The sequence below is a fragment of the Carcharodon carcharias genome, chromosome 19 (genome assembly GCF_017639515.1).
Source record: "Carcharodon carcharias isolate sCarCar2 chromosome 19, sCarCar2.pri, whole genome shotgun sequence".
Classification (NCBI taxonomy): domain Eukaryota; kingdom Metazoa; phylum Chordata; class Chondrichthyes; order Lamniformes; family Lamnidae; genus Carcharodon; species Carcharodon carcharias.
Genome location: NC_054485.1, coordinates 104,759,488 through 104,777,645, shown reverse-complemented (window position 1 = coordinate 104,777,645; position 18,158 = coordinate 104,759,488). Strand labels below are relative to the sequence as shown.

The 18,158-nt window shown below is 44.9% G+C and overlaps 1 protein-coding gene across 14 annotated transcripts in view; it reads left to right on the top strand.

Moving 5' to 3' along the window:
- Positions 1–18,158, top strand: part of LOC121291414 (tenascin-like) — a 224,925-nt gene that overhangs the window by 141,766 nt on the left and 65,001 nt on the right. For 2 of the 14 annotated variants that reach the window (XM_041212549.1, XM_041212545.1), the window contains 2 exons: positions 12,400–12,699; positions 14,554–14,844. The exons of the other annotated variants lie outside the window; for them this stretch is intronic. In XM_041212549.1, the coding sequence (XP_041068483.1) occupies positions 12,400–12,699; positions 14,554–14,844 (591 nt within the window). The remainder of the gene's footprint in view (positions 1–12,399; positions 12,700–14,553; positions 14,845–18,158) is intronic. 14 annotated transcript variants of the gene reach the window in all.

The window sequence follows — 18,158 nt, the reverse complement described above, 5'->3', positions numbered from 1 at the left end:
CAGATTACTCATTTGTGTGATCGGCAGAACGTCTTTTTGGCTTGACAGCAGCATCCTGTTAGTGGCGAATATCACTCGTCTGCTACTGTATAGTAGCATCATGAAATATCAAAGACATCCTGAGGGGTAATGGCTACCCTGATCAGATCATTTCATGCTGTATAATCACACAAACTGATGCACGGGCCCAAGGCCATCACTTTCAGCCCTGAAAAGTGCCCAGTTTACCTCAGATTACCCTGGAAGGGCACGGTATCTCAAAAAATTTGAGCAACAGGTGAAGCTAGCTGTTTCACGCTGCTAAGATTGTCAGTCAGGTTCGCAGTGTGATGCATTTATGTGTACTGGAAGCTACATATATTAATACACAGACAAAAAGAACATTGTGCCTGTTTCAGCTAAACAAAATAAGTGACAGCCATTCGCTGGTTCATTCCTCAGGGCAATGCCTTGACCAGAGTCAAGCTGCCTAGTTTAAATTTCAAAATTGCTTGGCAGTTAACTGTCAGTCACCATCAACTGGTGCATTCTCCATGGCATCGCCTCTTCTAATCAGAATGTATTTGCCAACCAATCAGCACTCTCTTCTCATACAGTATATATATATATATATATATATATACTGTTTCCCCTGACATTGGTATTTTCTTGCGAATTGTCCTGATGAGTGCAAGATGAAAAGCTTTGACAAAAAAATCTCTTTTTTCTGCAATACTCAAGTTCTGTACTGTCAAACGACAGATTAACCTGCAAGAAACTCAACAATCTAAGCGTCTGGAGACCATCGGGATGCTTAGCACCTTGAGTTGACAATATGTGAGCTATTGTTCCCAGTCTCCCTCCAAACCCAAATCTCTGCCTGCCTTAATTCTCGCCCACTGTCCCCAGGTACATTATGTTCTCTCTTCATCACCCTCCCCTCCTCAGTCTAACTCAATTTGTCCAATCCCTCATTAACATCAATCTCTATCGATCCCAGTTCCTTTAGCCTCCTGAGTCCCTCCCCATCTATCTGCCCCCTCAGATTCCCCCAATCCTCCCATTATGCCCACAGACCATCTGTCCCTCTTGCCCCAGTTCATCCCTATCTCTAATCCCTTCAGGCACCCTCTATCCTTCAGGTTAATGTGTCCATCGGACAGCATGTTCATATCTTTGTGTGAGGTGAAGTATGTATGGCATGACATGTTTATGTGACATTCTGTGTCTCGTGTTTTAACAGAGCTGTTCACCTGTTTAAGATACAGAGGTGAGCCTTGGGCTAAGCAGTAAACACAGTTCAATATCATCCAATATTTCAAGCATTCAACTAATAGGTTGTGGTTACCGGTTGCTATGGAAATATATTGATGGTCGCTTAACAGATTGAAATTATACATTTCAGGATTGTGTGTGTGTCGATTTTGCAAGGATCTAACCTGCTTCAAACAACCTTTTCCACCAGTAAGAAAAGTCACATACCATTTTTTCCCCTTTCTTAGCCTCTGCAGTTAAAGACACTGTGAAGCCAAGTAAACTTGTCGATGTTTCTGTCTCTCACATCACGACTCAGTCCTTCCAAATCTCTTGGACGGCAAGCAAGGGCTTTGATTCCTTTCTGATACAGTACAGTGCCGCGGAACCCCGGGATGTGCACAACCTCACAGTGGCTGGTGACCAGAGGTCCTCCTTCATCAAAGGCCTGAGGCCTACCACTGTCTATAACATCCATCTCTATGGGGTCGCTAAGGGCCAGCGCACAAAGCCACTGACCAGTGTCGTGACCACGGCAGGTATTTGTCACAGGAAGCAAACCATTTGTTTACCTCCAAAAGCCTTTATAGAATCTCTCGGAAAAGTGCCGCCATTTTCTTCAAGCTGCTGCCGGTGATGCTGTTCACGCTTTGCAAATCCCAAAAGTTGTGACCCAAGCTCTTCACGTCGTCTTTCTGGGGCATGCATGGACTACCTGCAAAGAGTGGAACTGAGGAACAATTGGTTCTCAGTAGCACCAATGCTCCTCAAACTTGCCTGAAACAAACTATGTTTCTTTGCAAGATCAGTCCCGACTTAGAAAACTCTGGGTTTTAGTCTTTGTTTCTATTCAATATGCAAAGTAAATCTTGTCATTTTACTCTTTCATTCTTGGGAATACGCTTGCCTGACAGTTTACCTCATTGTAGGACCCAATCCTTTATGCTTTCTCCAGCATAGTTGGCCAGCATGCGGAGCCTGGAAGGCTATTCAATGAAAATGTTGGAACATGGAACGACGACAATGCCCCAGTGTGTTCCTTTATCATCCCTTCCTTCCTTGGAACAAAGTGAAATGATTCATCTCCAGTCCTTTTTCTTTGAAGTCTCTCTGCAGATGTCAGAAAGTGGTGAATGTGTTGGGACGGGGCCTCGCTCGAATTGTTACAGCTACATTATTCTGCATGCTTTCCCCAGCTGTTTGGCTCGCATTCTGTGGATCAGCTTTCGCTATTGTTGCTGCTTTTTTTCCTGTATGTGGAGCATATCTGTTGGAATATCTGAGTGGCCCGTGAGATCCATCCATGTGTGCATGTGTATTTTAAACTCCTAGTGTTGGTACAATGATGATAACTGTTACCAGTGGCTGAAGGTTCAGTAACCTGAGGGCACAGATATAAGGCGATTGGCAAAAGAACCACAGGCGACATGAGGGGAAAAAAACTGGAACTCAATAGCATTTGGGATGTGCAACCTGAGGGGGCGGTGGATTCAATTGTAACCTTCAAAAGGGATTTTTAAAAATTCTTTCATGTCGCTAAGCCAGCATTTTAATTGCTCTTCCCTAATTGCCCTTCAGAAAGTAGTAGTGAGTTGCCTTCTCGAATGGCTGCAGTCCATCTGGATAAATGCTCAAAGAAGTATAATTGCAGGCACATGGGCAAAGGGCCAGAGAGAGTGGGATTGCTTTTCAAAAGTGGTAGTACAAACTTGATGGGCTGAATGGCCTCCTCCTGTGCTGCACTGTTCTATGATTCGGTGATGTGTAGCAATGTATAATATATCAAAAGTCCGTTATGTTGAAAATGTGCTATGTAAAGTTTCAACCGATGCCGTCACACTTTGACTATTACAGCCGTGGGAGATCAACTCCATTGATGGATTAATCAGACATAGCAGCTCTCTTTGTGTATGTCTCATCTCTCCTCTCTGTCCCGGTTGATTTCTTCCAATTGGTTTGTGAGAAAAAAAGTTAACTGAAGCGAGTTAAGCTGATGATTGGATCTCTGCCCAATCTGTATTCGTTCGACTTCTGCCAGTCCACAAGGAGAAAGAAAGTCCTGCATTTCTATAGTACTTTTCACCAGCAAAGCACATCCCAAAATGATTTACAGCCAATGATGGGCTTTTGAAGTGTAGTCACGGTTGTAATGTAGGAAACATGGCACAAACAGTAATATGATAATGTCCAGTTGTGTAGGTTGAAGGATAAATATTGGCCTGGACACTGGGGAGAGCCCCTCTGCTTGTCTTCAAAATAGAGCCATGGGAACTATTACATCCATGTGACAGGGCAGAGAGGCCTTGGTTTAACATCCCATCTGAAAGACTGCACCTCCAACAGTGCACCACACCCTCAGTACTGCATTGAAGTATCAGCTCTGATTTTTATGCTCAAGTGTCTAGTGTGGGTGTTGATGAACCGAGGATTTTCTGATTCAGAGGTGTGACTGTGAAATACTCAGCCACAGCTGATATCCCAACTCCTTCCAATGTACAGATACCTGTCAGTAAACTTGGTGGACCCCAGACATACAGATGCAGCTGGAGGTAGAGCTGACAGGAAGGACTTCTCTCTCTCTCTATTTCTGCTCTGTATGGAGTACTGTGCTTCTGTCTCACTCCACACAGCACCAACAGCAGACGCAGTCAATTCCTGCTCTTTCTGTATATCTGCCTACCGTTTGCAATGTCTTTATGGTGCTGTGGAAGTGTTTTCCTCAAGGACTGTCTTCACACATTGAGCATTAACCCAAAGCCTCATCTGCCCAATTTACTGTCTTAGGTCAACATTAAAGATCCCACCACACTATGGAAAGAAGAGCAATACAGCTCTCCCTGAGATCCTGCTCAATATTCCCAGTGTCCTATTCAATATTCCTGGCCATATTCTCCAGTGTGCTAGCCAATATTCCTGTTGTCCTGGCTAATGTTGCCAGTCTCCTTGGCAATATTTCTGGTGGCCTGCTCAACATTCACAACGTCCTGACAACATTCCCAGCCTTCTGTCAACGTTCCCAGCATCCGGACAATATTTTCAGCATCCTGCCAATATTCCATGAAGTTCTGGCCAATATTCCCTAGTATCCTGCCAATATTCCCAGTGTCTGATCCAATATTCCTCAGTGTCCTACCAGTATTCCCATAGGCATGTTCAGTATTTTGCTTACCTGGCCATTATCTCTGGGATACCCAACAATATTCCCAGTGTCCTGTTCAATATTCCAGGTTTCTTGGCCATATTCTCTAGCATCCTTGCCAACATTCCTGTTGTCCTGGCCAAATTCCTGTGGCCCTGTCCAATATACTCAGTGTCCTGATAACAATTGTGGTGCCCTGCGCGACTATTCCCCACTGTTCTGTCTGGTGTCCTCAACGATCTGGCTAATATTTCCTGGTACCTCTTCCAATATTCCTGGTGTCCTGTCTAATATTCACAGTGTCTGGGCTAATTTTCCAATATTAGAGGTACAAATTGATTTAAATTCAACACCTTGACTCCCAGACCCATGGCCTGGATCAGCCCCTCATTAATCTCATTGTTCTTTGTTCTTTGCCTCGAATAACAATGGCTGCTCACTTCACAATGAGGAACATAGGCATATTGCTAGAGAATGACCTGCTCTAGCCAATCAAAGCCTGTCCTCATTATTATATTGTTTACCGTGAGGTGATAGCTTGACTATAAAAATACAAACTAAGTGTGTAACAGTGACTGAGGTGGACTTCAGCATCCAGGAGTATCTTATAGGCTGTGTAGGGAGTCACACAGAAGTGATTCTGATTGGTGGGAATCATTTTGGCTGCTGGTTTTCCTCTGGGGTTTCTCTGACTTTGTTGATCTGGGTGTGGATTCGAGCCGCTGGTGAATATTTTAACTCTGTTCTTTCCTCCCCTCCCTCCTCCTTTGAGACTCCACAGAAAAAGACGCGGTCAAACCCGTTAAACTCGGCGCTCTTTCCATTTCTGGGGTGACTGCCCACTCGGTGCGGATCTCCTGGACGACGCAGTTGGTCTTTGATTCCTTCCTGATCCAATACAGAGCCCAGGGCTCCCAGAGTGTGCGGAACCTGACAGTGACGGCCAATCGGCGCTCCTACCTCATTACAGGCCTGAGGCCTAACACCAAATACACCATCTATGTCTATGCGATTTCCAGAGGTCAACGTTCAGCACCATCGATAGCTGTAATCACCACAAGAGGTACCTATCGTTCAGCCAATCGCCATCACAATTCCCGGTGAAATGCCTGCATTGTCCGTCTTTTACTACTGCAGTCAGCGAAAAATATTTTCCTCATTTCTCACCGGATGCCTTTCCGAGGGAAAATATTTTCATCAGTTTTTACTTCCCATCTCCAATGAGCTTGTTGGCTGTCGATACTCTTTCTCTCTCTTCCATTCCCAAGCTTTTATCGGCTGCTATGGCAATGACAGTCACCTTGTAACAATGATTGTGATAGGCCGAGGGAGAGATGATGGCTTCTTATACAGACAGTCGGATCCTCGTGTATTCACTGCAGCAAGGTCACAAGTGATGGTGCCCAGTTATCACGTCAGCCGGCATTGAGGCTTTCAAATCTGGTCTAATCTCTCCCTTTGGGGAAGTGCAGGCTCATCTATATTTATAACCCACACCGCAATGGCGGCTGCTATTAAATACCCTCCAATGATTCATCCCTGTGAATCATATGCTTCCCAATGCCTTTTCCTGATCAACATTGTGCAGGAAAACTCAGCAACACATCATGGTTAGTCACCTTTTTCTCTCAGCTGTATCACCAGAACAATGGCCAACGGTCTCCATTGGCCAGGGGTATGATGACGTGTCTGCGACTTTATCTCATGCTCTTTCACTACCCCAGGCCTCACAAACGTGGTCAAAGATGAGGTATTTCCTTCCTCTCATTTCTGTCAATCTCTTTATCCTTCATGAACCGCACTTTAGGAAGGATGTGCAGGCCTTGGAAAGAGGGCAGTGGAGATTCACTAGAATGGTCCCAGGGAGGAGAAATTTCAGTTATGTGGAGAAACTGGAGAAGCTCAGATTGTTCTCCTTGGAGCAGAGAAGACAAAGGAGAAATTAGAAAGAGCAGTTTAAAATCTAGAAGGGTTTAAAAAGAGGATATATGGCCATATAAATGTGGTATACACTGCCTGAAAGTGTGATGGAAGAATATTCAAGAGAGACCTTCAAAAGGGAATTGGATAATTCCCTCAAAAAAGAAGACTTCCAGACCTACGGAGAAATGGGTGGTAGAGTAACAGTGGTGAATTGATCTAGTAGAGGGCCGGCAGGGACACAATGGGCCAAAAGGCCTGCTCTGTGCTGTAAATATTCATGAGTCTCAGATTCCAAACATTTTCCAGTGGCAGTAGGGTTGGTAACCAGAGCACACAGATTGAAGGGGATTGGCAAAATAACCAGAAACAACATGAGGAAACATTTATTACGCAACAATCTGGACAAACACTGAGGAGATGGTAGAAGACGATTCAATAATAACAGTGAAAAGAGATTCAAATAAATATTGATGAGCAAAAATTAACACGATTATGGGGAAAGTGTAGGCATGGTGGGACTAATTGGATTGATCTTTCAAAGATCCAGCTCGGATATGATGGGCAGAATGGCTTCCTTCTGTGCTATATCATTCTAAAATCATCTGCCTGCCTCCCTGTAAAAGACACTGTGCCTTGGATTTCTTCAGGAAGGTTTCGACCTGGATGTGTATATTCCCCGTTTACTGTCTGTGTTTTAGTTTATGTAAATTGTGTTCTGATTCTCAGGTGTGAGGTCCCTATAGAACTATTTGTTTCAGTGAAAAGCTGGGGAAATTTCCCTCGGGAGATTCCTGACAGGCTGAGCTCGGTTGGATATCAGGGTGTTATTAAACCCAGTTACACTCCTGAATCCAGTGAAGCTCCTTTTAGATTTACAGTAATCAGACTGGACATTGAATTCTCGGTGTTGTGATGTATGGTGTCCCTGCAGGTCTATTGAGTCTGTGCTTATCGAAGTTTCCTGTTAGTCTGTCAGAGTTTGTCTGGTTCAGTGACATAAAGGCTAAAGCGGTTCAGAATGTGCCTACACTCAACCTGGTCTATTCATTCCAATAATGAACATTATTACCCTTCTGTCCATATTCTTCAACATATCTAACTAGCTCTGTTCTCTGTTAAATTCTACCTCTTTGGCCAAGCTTTCTATTACCTGTTCTGATATCTCATTACGTTTCTCGATGTTAAATTACATCTGAAAATGCTCCTATGAAGTTCCTCGGGACGTTTGATTATTCTAATGGTGCTAGATAAATGCAAGCTGTTGTTGTTCTCAGAATCTGCTTCAGCTGCTGTTGAGGTGCTGTTAAATTTTGCATTCCTTGAGGCACCATTGACTTTAAGATCATCTTTTCTCAGCCAAATTCTCCGTCAATGCTGGAGTGAGTTCCGCACTGGGATAGAGGAGAGAATCTCAGATGGGTTAAGGAGTGTTCCTCTCTCTTCCTCTCCTCATTGGGATTTACTTTTCCTCAATTTCCTGTCCAGAACTCACTCGACCTTTCCACTCAGGTCAGGCCAAAGGGCCAATTAATGTTCATTGTTTTTATTTTAAATTGTAGTCTCCACAGATAAAGAGGGTCAGAGGCCGATCGAAGTGGCGGATCTGGATAATTTCTCCGTGTCTAAGGTCACGGCCCAATCCCTCAAACTCTCCTGGGAAACAGAGAGGACCTATGATTCCTTTCACATCGAATACGGGCTTGAGGGCTCTGAGGATGTGAGAAACCTCACAGTAACCGGTGACCGTCGATCCACCATCATCACAGGCCTGAGGCCTAATACCGCCTACAGTCTCCATCTCTATGGGGTGTCTGGTGGCCAACGCACCAGGCCACTGACCACTTCCACCAATACCTCAGGTATTTCCACTGAAAATGAGTGATACTTTGTCATTTCTGTTGCTTCATAACCTAGAAAAAGTAAAACTATCCCTGAATGTTTCTCTGACATACCAATGAGAAGAGGGAAATTGACTGAGGAAATGTTTGGGGACCAATCTCATGAGTGGGTGCTCTCATTTTAACTTGCACAGCTCCAACAGAAATCATTCTGTTGCCATAGATATGGGACCTCTCCCAACATCAGAGCCGAGTGTTACTAGGCAGGTCATGGGCTCTCGGGGAAGGGTGAGGGTGTCTCCCAGCCCCGAGCGATTTGAAGGTGACAGATACGCTGCTCTGATGTACAGGAAGCTTTTTGGTTGTCCCTTTGACTGCAACTTACAACGTGTTAAATCTGTTTGATCCAATGACAGAAACCAATCATCTTGGCCATAGGACAACACAGCAGAGCATTCAGTGCAATATTCCAGTGTCCAGTCCAATATTCCCAGTGAGCAGTCCAATATTCCCCAGTGACCAGCCCAATATTCCCCTCTGTCCTATCCAATATTCCCTAATATTCAGTCCTATATTCCCCTCTGTCGAGTCCAATATTCCACAATATCTAGTCAAATATTCCGCACTATCCTGTCCATTATTCCCCATTGTCCAGTCCAATATTCTGCAGTCCGTTATGCAATATTCTCCAGTATTTCTGTTGTCCTGCCCAATATTTCCCATTACACTGGCTAACGTCATATTATATGTTATTGATATATTAAATTTTTTTTCACTTTCCAATATTCTTGAGAGCCCTGGCCAATACTGGTGTCCTGGTCAATATTCCTGTATTTTGCTCAATATTTCCCAATGCCCTGTCTAATGTCTGTGGTATCCTGTCAAATATTTACAGTATCCTGTCTGATATTCCCAGTATCCTGGCTGACTTTCCAATATTAAAGGCGTGAAATGAATGCAAGTTTGATGTTGCTGTTCAACCCCTCGACTCTCAGACCCATGGCTCGAGTCAGCCCCTCGTTCATCTCATTGTTTTTTGTTAACTGTCCCTAATAACAATGGCTGCTCATTTCACAGTGAGGAACATTGGGATGTTGCTGGAGAATGAGCTGCTCTATCCAATCAAAGCCTTTCTTTTTAACACTGTAATGGGAGAAAGAGTTTGTTGTGAAGAGCTGGTATGAAACCTCTTAGCATGTGGCGCCCTCTTCCTGTACCTGTCACACGAACCTCCTCTCACACTCTCCCCGTCACGCTGTGCAGACAATGCAACTCCATGCCTGTTGTTTACCGTGAGGTGATGGTTTGTTGGTTTACGGCCAAACTAAGTGTGTCACAGTGACTAGGGTGGACTTCGGCATCCAAGAGTATCTTACAGGCTGTACAGGGAGTCACACAGAAGTGATTCTGATTAGTGGGAATCATTTTGGCTGCTGGTTTTCCTCTGGGGTTTCTCTGACTTTGTTGACCTGGGTGTGGATTCAAGCCGCTGGTGAATATTTTACCTCTGTCTTTTCTCCCCTCCCTCCTGCTTTGAGACTCCACAGATAAAGATGCGGTCAAACCCGTTAAACTCGGTGCTCTTTCCATTTCCGGGGTGACTCCCCACTCGGTGCGGATCTCCTGGACGACACAGTTGGTCTTTGATTCCTTCCTGATCCAATACAGAGCCCAGGGCTCCCAGACTGTGCAGAACCTGACGGTGACGGCCAATCGGCGCTCCTACGTCATCACAGGTCTGAGGCCTAACACCAAATACACCATCTATGTCTATGCAATTTCCAGAGGCCAACGCTCAGCACCATCGATAGCTGTAATCACCACAAGAGGTACCTATCGTTCAGCCAATCTCCATCACAATTCCCAGTGAAATACCTGCATTCTCCGTCTTTTACTACCGCAGACAGTGAAAAATATTTTCCTAATTTCTCACCAGATGCCTTTCTGAGGGAAAATATTTTCATCTGCTTTTACTTCCCATCTCCGATGGGCTTGTTGGCTGTCAATATTCTTTCTATCTCTTCTATTCCCAAGGTTTTATCGGTTGCTTTGGCGATGCTGGTCACTCTGGACCAATGACTGTCATAGACCGAGAAGCTCAGGGTTCCAGTCAGTGGGAGCAGTGACTGTCTGAGAGCCGGAAAGTCGGATCCTCATGTATTCACTGCCGCAAAGTCACAAGTGATGGTGCCCAGTTATCACGTCAGCCGGCTTTGAGGCTTCCAAATCTGGTCTAATCTCTCCCCGTGAGGATGTGCAGGCTCATCTATATTTATAACCCACGCCCGCAATGGGGGCTGTGTATAAATATCCTCCAGTGATTCATCCTTGTGAATCATGTGCTTCCCAATGCCTTTTCCTCATCAACTTTGTGCTGCTCCCCGCAGGAAAACTCAGTAACACATCATAGTTGGCCACCTTTCCTTCTCTGACCTGTAGCTCTCAGAACACTGGCCGATGGTCCCTTTTGGCCAAAGGTATGATGATGTGTCTGTGATTTTATCTCATGCTTTTCCACTACCCCAGGGCTCGCGAACATGGTCAAAGAGGAGGAATTTCCGTCCTCTCATTTCTGTCAATCTCTTTATACGTTAGGAACCGCACTTTAGAAAGGATGTGCAGGCATTGGAAAGAGGGCAGTGGAGATTCACCATAACAGTTCCAGGGAGGAGGAACTTCAGTTATGTGGAGAGACTGGAGAAGCTGAGATTGTTCTCCTTGGAGCAGAGAAGGCTAAGGAGAGATTTGAAAGAGCAGTTTAAAATCTAGAAGGGTTTAAACAGAGGATATACACCTACATAAACGTGGTATACACTGCCTGATAATGTGGTGGAACCAGATTCAATAGAGGCTTTCAGAAGGGAATTGGATAATTACCTGAGCAGAGCAGATTTGCAGAATGACAGAGAAACGGGTGGGGGAATAGCAGTCGTGAATTGACTTTGTAGAGGGTTGGCATGGACACAGTGGGCCAAAAGGCCTCCTCCGTGCAGTAAATATTCATGCGTCTAGGATTCCAAACATTTTCCAGTGGCAGGAGGGTTGGTAGCCAGTGCACACAGATTGACGGAGATTGACAAAAGGACCAGAAACAACATGAGGAAACATCTATTACGCAACGATCTGGACAAACACTGACTGAGTAGATGGTGGAAGACGAATCAATAATAACAGTGAAAATAGATTCAAATAAATATGTGAAGAGGAAAAAGTAACTCGGTTATTGGGAAAGTATAGGCGTGGTGGGACTAATTAGATTGATCTTTCAAAGATCTGGCACAGATATGATGGACGGAATGGCCTCCTTCTGTGCTCTATCATTCTGTGATCCTCTGCCCAGCCTTTCTGTTAGTAAAACACATTGTGCCTTGGGTTTCTTCAGGAAGGTTTCAGACCTGGATGTGTTTATTCCCCATTTACTGTCTGTGTTTTAATTGAAGTAAATTGTGTTCTGATTCTCATGTGTGAGGTCCCTGCAGAACTATTGGTTTCAGTGAAAAGCTGGGGAAATTTCCCATCGGGAGATTCCTGACAGTCTGAGCTGGGTTGGATATCAGGGTGTTATTAAATCCAGTGAAGCTCCTTTTACATTTCCAAGTAATCAGACTGGACATTGAATTCTCGATGTTGTGATGTATGGTGTCCCTACAGGTCTATTGAGTCTGTGCTTATCGAAGTTTCCTGTTAGTCTATCAGAGTTTGTCTGGTTCAGTAACAAAAGGCAAAAGCAATTCAGAATGTGCCGGGACTCAACCTGGTCTATTCATACTAATAATGGACATTATTACCCTCTGTCCATATTCTTCAACCTCTCTAAGTAGCTCTGTTCTCTGTTAAGTTCTACCTCTTTGGCCTAGCTTATAATTTCCTGTTCTAATATCTCTTTACGTATCTCGCTGTTAAATTCCATCTGAAAATGCTCGTGCGATGGGCATTGGGATGTTTGACTATTCTAATGGTGCTAGATAAATGCAAGTTGTTGTTGTTCTCGGAGTCTGCTTCAGCTGCTGTTAAATCTTGCATTCTTTGAGGCACCATTGACTTTAAGATCATCTTTTCTCAGCTAAATTCTCCATCAATGCTTGAGTGAGTTCCACACTGGGATAGAGGGGAGAATCTCAGATGGGTTAAGAAGTGTTCCTCTCTCTTCCTCTCCTCATTGGGATCTGCTTTTCCTCAATTTCCTATCCAGAACTCACTCGATCTTTCTCCTCAGGTCAGGCCAAAGGGTCAATTAACGATCATTGTTTTTATTTTAAATTGTAGTCTCCACAGATAAAGAGGGTCAGAGGCCGATCAAAGTGGCAGATCTGGACAATTTCTCCGTGTCTAAGGTCACGGCCGAATCCCTCCAACTATCCTGGGAAACAGAGAGGACCTATGATTCCTTTCTCGTCGAATACGGACTCGAGGGCTCTGAGGATGTGAGAAACCTCACGGTAACCGGTGACCGTCGATCCACCATCATCACAGGCCTGAGGCCTACCACCGCCTACCGGCTTCATCTCTATGGGGTGTCTGGTGGCCAACGCACTAGGCCACTGATCACTTCCGCGCACACCTCAGGTATTTCCACTGAAAATGAGTGATACTTTGTAATTTCTGTTGCTTCCTAACCTACAAAAAGGAAAATTATCCTTGAATGTTTCTCTGACGGACCAATGAGAAGAGGGAAATTTACTGAGGAAACGTTTGGGGACCAAGCTCATGAATGGGTGCTCTCATTTTAACTTGCACAGCTCCAACAGAAATCATTCTGTTGCCATAGATATGGGACCTCTCCCAACATCAGAGCCGAGTATACCAGGCAGGTCGTGGGCACTTGGGGGCAGGGTGAGGGTGTCTCCCAGCCCCGAGCAATTCGAAGGTGACAGATCCGCTGCTCTGATCGGCAGGAAACTTTTTGTTTGTCCCTTTAACTGCAACTTACAAGGTGTTGGATCTGTTTGATCTGAATGACAGAAATCAATCATCTCGGCCACAGGACATCGCAGCAGAGCATTCAGTGCAATATTTCAGTGTCCAGTCCAATATTCCCACTGTCCATTCCAATGTTCTGCACTGTCCAGTCCAATATTGGCACTGTCCTGTCCAATATTCCCAGTGTCCAGTCCTATATTCCTACTGTCCTGTCCAATATTCCCACTGTGCAGTCGAATGTTCCCCGCTGTCCACTCTGATATTCCCGTATCCAGTACAATATTCCCCACTGTCCAGTCCAATATTCCGAGTGTCCAGTCCAATATTTCCACTGTCTATTCCAATCTTCCGCACTGTCCAGTCCAATATTCCGAGTGTCCAGTCCTATATTCCCACTGTCCTGTCCAATATTCCCTGTGTCCAGTCCTATATACTCAATGTCCTGTCCAATATTCCCATTCTGCAGTCGAATGTTCCCCACTGTCCACTCTGATATTCCCATGTCCAGTCCAATATTCCCAGTCCACTCTGATATTCCCCATAATCCAGTCCAATATTCCCGAGTGTCCAGTCCAATATTCCCCATTGTCCAGTTTAATATTCATTAGTATTTCTGGTGCGCTGACCAATATTTCTAGTCTACTGGACAATATTCATGATGCCCAGTTCAAAATTTCCCATTACACTGGCTAACATAATATATTATAATATAAAATTGATATCATGTTATTAATATTACCCAGTGTCCAATGTTCCTGAGAGTCCTGTTCAATATTCTGGTACACAGTCCAGTATTTCTATTTTCCTGTCCAAGGCCCATGGTATCCTGGGAAATATTTACTGTATCCTGTACGGTATTCCCGGTGTTCTGGCTGATTTTCCAATATTAAAGGCACTAAATGAATGCAAGTTTGATGTTGCTGTTCAACACCCCAACTCCCAGACCCATGGCTCGAGTCAGCCCCTCATTCATCTCATTGTTTTTTGGTAACTGTCCCTAATAACAATGGCTGCTCACTTCACAGTGAGGATCATTGGGATGATGCTGGAGAATGAGCTGCTCTATCCAATCAAAGCCTTTCTTTTTAACACAGTAATGGCAGAAACCGTCCGAGTTTGCTGTGAAGAGCTGGTATGAAACCTCTTAGCATGTGGCACCCTCTTCCTGTACATGTCACACGAAACTCCTGTCACACACTCCCCGTCACGCTGTGCAGACAATACAACTCCATCCCCATTGTTACATTGTTTCCCGTGAGGTGACAGTTTGTCAGTTTAGGGCCAAACTAAGTGTGTCACAGTGACTGAGGTGGACTTCAGCATCCAGGAGTATCTTACAGGCTGCGTAGGGAGTCACACAGAAGTGATTCTGATTGGTGGGAATCATCTTGGCTACTGGTTTTGCTCTGGGGTTTCTCTGACTTTGTTGATTTGGGTGTGGATTCAAGCCGCTGGTGAATATTTTACCTCTGTCTTTTCTCCCCTCCCTCCTCCTTTGAGCCTCCACAGATAAAGACGCGGTCAAACCCGTTAAACTCGGCGCTCTTTCCATTTCCGGGGTGACTCCCCACTCGGTGCGGATCTCCTGGACGACACAGTTGGTCTTTGATTCCTTCCTGATCCAATACAGAGCCCAGGGCTCCCAGAGTGTGTGGAACCTGACGGTGACAGCCAATCGGCGCTCCTACCTCATCACAGGCCTGAGGCCTAACACCAAATACACCATCTATGTCTATGCAATTTCCAGAGGTCAACGCTCAGCACCATCGATAGCTGTAATCACCACAAGAGGTACCTATCGTTCAGCCAATTGCCATCACAATTCCCGGTAAAATACCTGCATTCTCTGTCTTTTACTACCGCAGATAGCGAAAAATATTTTCCTCATTTCTCAGCGGATTCCTTTCCGAGGGGAAAATATTTTCATTTGCTTTGACTTCCCATCTCTGATGGCTTGTCAGCTGTCGATACTCTTTCTCTCTCATTCATTCCCAAGCTTTTATCAGTTGCTATGACGATGCTGGTCACTCTGACCAATGACTGTGATAGACCGAGAAGCTCAGGGTTCCGGTCAGTGGGAGCAGTGATTGTCTCTGAGCCGGAAAGTCGGATCCTCGTGTATTCACTGCCGCAAAGTCACAAGTGATGGTGCCCAGTTATCAAGTCAGCCGGCATTGAGGCTTCCAAATCTGGTCTAATCTCTCCCTTTGGGGAAGTGCAGGCTCATCTATATTTATAACCCACGCCCACAATGGCGGCTGCATATAAATATCCTCCAGTGATTCATCCTTGTGAATCATGTGCTTCCCAATGCCTTTTCCTGATCAACTTTCTGCTGCACCTGACAGGAATAGTCAGCAACACATCATGGTTGGCCACCTTTCTTTCTCTCCTAGAACAATGGCCAAAGGTCCCCATTGGCCAAGGGTATGATGATGTGTCTGCGACTTTATCTCATGCTCTTCCACCACCCCAGGCCTCACGGACGTGGTCAAAGAGGAGGAATTTCCTTCCTCTCATTTCTGTCAATCTCTTTATCCTGCATGAACCGCACTTTAGGAAGGATGTGCAGGCCTTGGAAAGAGGGCAGTGGAGATTCACTGGAATGGTCCCAGGGAGGAGTAACTTCAGTTATGTGGAGAGACTGGAGAAGCTCAGATTGTTCTCCTTGGAGCAGAGAAGAAGAAGGAGAGATTTGAAAGAGCAATTTAAAATCTAGAAGGATTTAAAAAGAGGATATATAAATATAAATGAGGTATACACTGCCTGAAAGTGTGGTGCAGGCATATTCAAGAGACACCTTCAAAGGGGAATTGGATAATTACCTCAAAATAGATGACTTGCCGAGCTGTGGAGGAGCAGTGGTGAATTGATCTAGTAGAGGGCCGACAGGGACAAAATGGGCCAAAAGGCCTGCTATGTGCTGTAAATATTAATGAGTCTAGGGTTCCATACTGTCTCCAGTGGCAGGAGGGTCGGCAACCAGTGCACACAGAGAGAAGGAGATTGGCAAAGTAACCAGAAACGACACGAGGAAATATTTATTACACAACAATCTGGACAAAGACTGCCTGAGGAGATGGTGGAAGATGAGTCAATAATAAGTGAAAAGAGACTTAAATAAATACTTGAAAGGCAAAAAGTAACTCGGTTATGCAGAATGTATAGGCGTGGTGGGACTAATTGGATTGATCTTTCAAAGATCCAGCACAGATATGATGGGCAGAATGGCCTCATTCTGTGCTCTATCATTCTGTGATCCTCTGACCTGCCTTCCTGTTAATAAAATACACTGTGCCTTGGGTTTCTTCAGGAAGGTTTTGGACTTGGATGCATTTTAGTTGTAGTAAATTGTGTTCTGATTTTCACAGGTGAGGTCCCTACAGAATTATTAATTTCAGTGAAAAGCTGGGAAAATTTCCCATTGGGAGATTCCTGACAGTCTGAGCTGGGTTGGATCTCAGGGTGTTATTAAACCCAGTTACACTCCTGAATCCAGTGAAGCTCCTTTTAGATTTACAAGTAATCAGACTGGACATTGAATTCTTGGTGTTGTGATGTATAGTGTCCCTACAGATCTATTGAGTCTGTGTTTATCTAAGTTTCCTGTCAGTCTGTCAGAGTTTGTCTGGTTCAGTGACAAAAGGCTAAAGTGATTCAGAATGTGCCAGGACTCAACCTGGTTTTTTCATACTAATAATGGACATTATTAACCTTCTGTCCATATTCTTCAACTTCTCTAACTAGCTCTGTTCTCTGTTAAATTCTAGCTCTTTGGCCAAGCTTACCGTTACCGTTCTGATATCTCTTTACGTATCTTGGTGTTAAATTCCATCTGAAAGCGCTCCTGTGATGGGCATTGGGATGTTTGACTATTCTAACAGTGCTAGATAAATGCAAGTTGTTGTTGTTGCTCTCGGAGTCTGCTTCAGCTGCTGTTGAGGTGCCGTTAAATCTTGCATTCCTTGAGGCACCATTGAATTTAGGAGCATCTTTTCTCAGCTAAATTCTCCGTCAATGCTAGAGTGAGTTCCGCACTGGGATGGAGGGGAGAATCTCAGATGAGTTAAGGAGTGTTCCTCTCTCTTCCTCTCCTCATTGGGATTTGCTTTTCCTCAATTTCCTATCCAGAACTCACTCAATCTTTCTCTTCAGGTAGGCCAGAGGGCCGATTAATGATCATTGTTTTTATTTTAAATTGTAGTCTCCACAGATAAAGAGGGTCAGAGGCTGATCGAAGTGGCAGATCTGGACAATTTCTCCGTGTCTAAGGTCACAGCCCAATCCCTCAAACTCTCCTGGGAAACAGAGAGGACCTATGATTCCTTTCTCATCGAATACGGGTTCGAGGGCTCTGAGGATGTGAGAAACCTCACGGTAACCGGTGACCGTCGATCCACCATCATCACAGGCCTGAGGCCTACCACCGCCTACAGGCTCCATCTCTATGGGGTGTCTGGTGGCCAACGCACCAGGCCACTGACCACTTCCGCCAACACCTCAGGTATCTCCACTGAAAATGAGTGATACTTTGTAATGTCTGTTGCTTCCTAACCTACGAAAGGGAAAATTGTCCCTGAATGTTTCTCTGACAGACCAATGAGAGGAGGGAAATTGACTGAGGAAATATTTGGGGACCAATCTCATGAGTGGGTGCTCTCATTTTAACTTGCACAGCTCCAACAGAAATCATTCTGTTGCCATAGATATGGGACCTCTCCCAACATCAGAGCTGAGTGTACTAGGCTGGTCATGGGCACTCGGGGAGAGGGTGAGGGTGTCTCCCAGCCCTGAGCGATTCGAAGGTGACAGATCTGCTGCTCTGATCTGCAGGAAACTTTTTGTTTGTCCCTTTGACTGCAACTTACGTGTTAGATCTGTTTGATCCAAATGACAGAAACCAATCATCTTGGCCACAGGACAGCATGGCAGAGCATTCAGTGCAATATTCCACTGTCCAGTCCAATATCCCCACTGTCATGTCCAAAATTCCCCATCTCCAGTCCAATATTCCCCAGTGCCCAGACCAATATTCCCCAATCTTCAGTTCTGTAGGTCCAGGGTCCAGTACAATATTCCCCATTGCCCAGTCTAATATTCCCCAG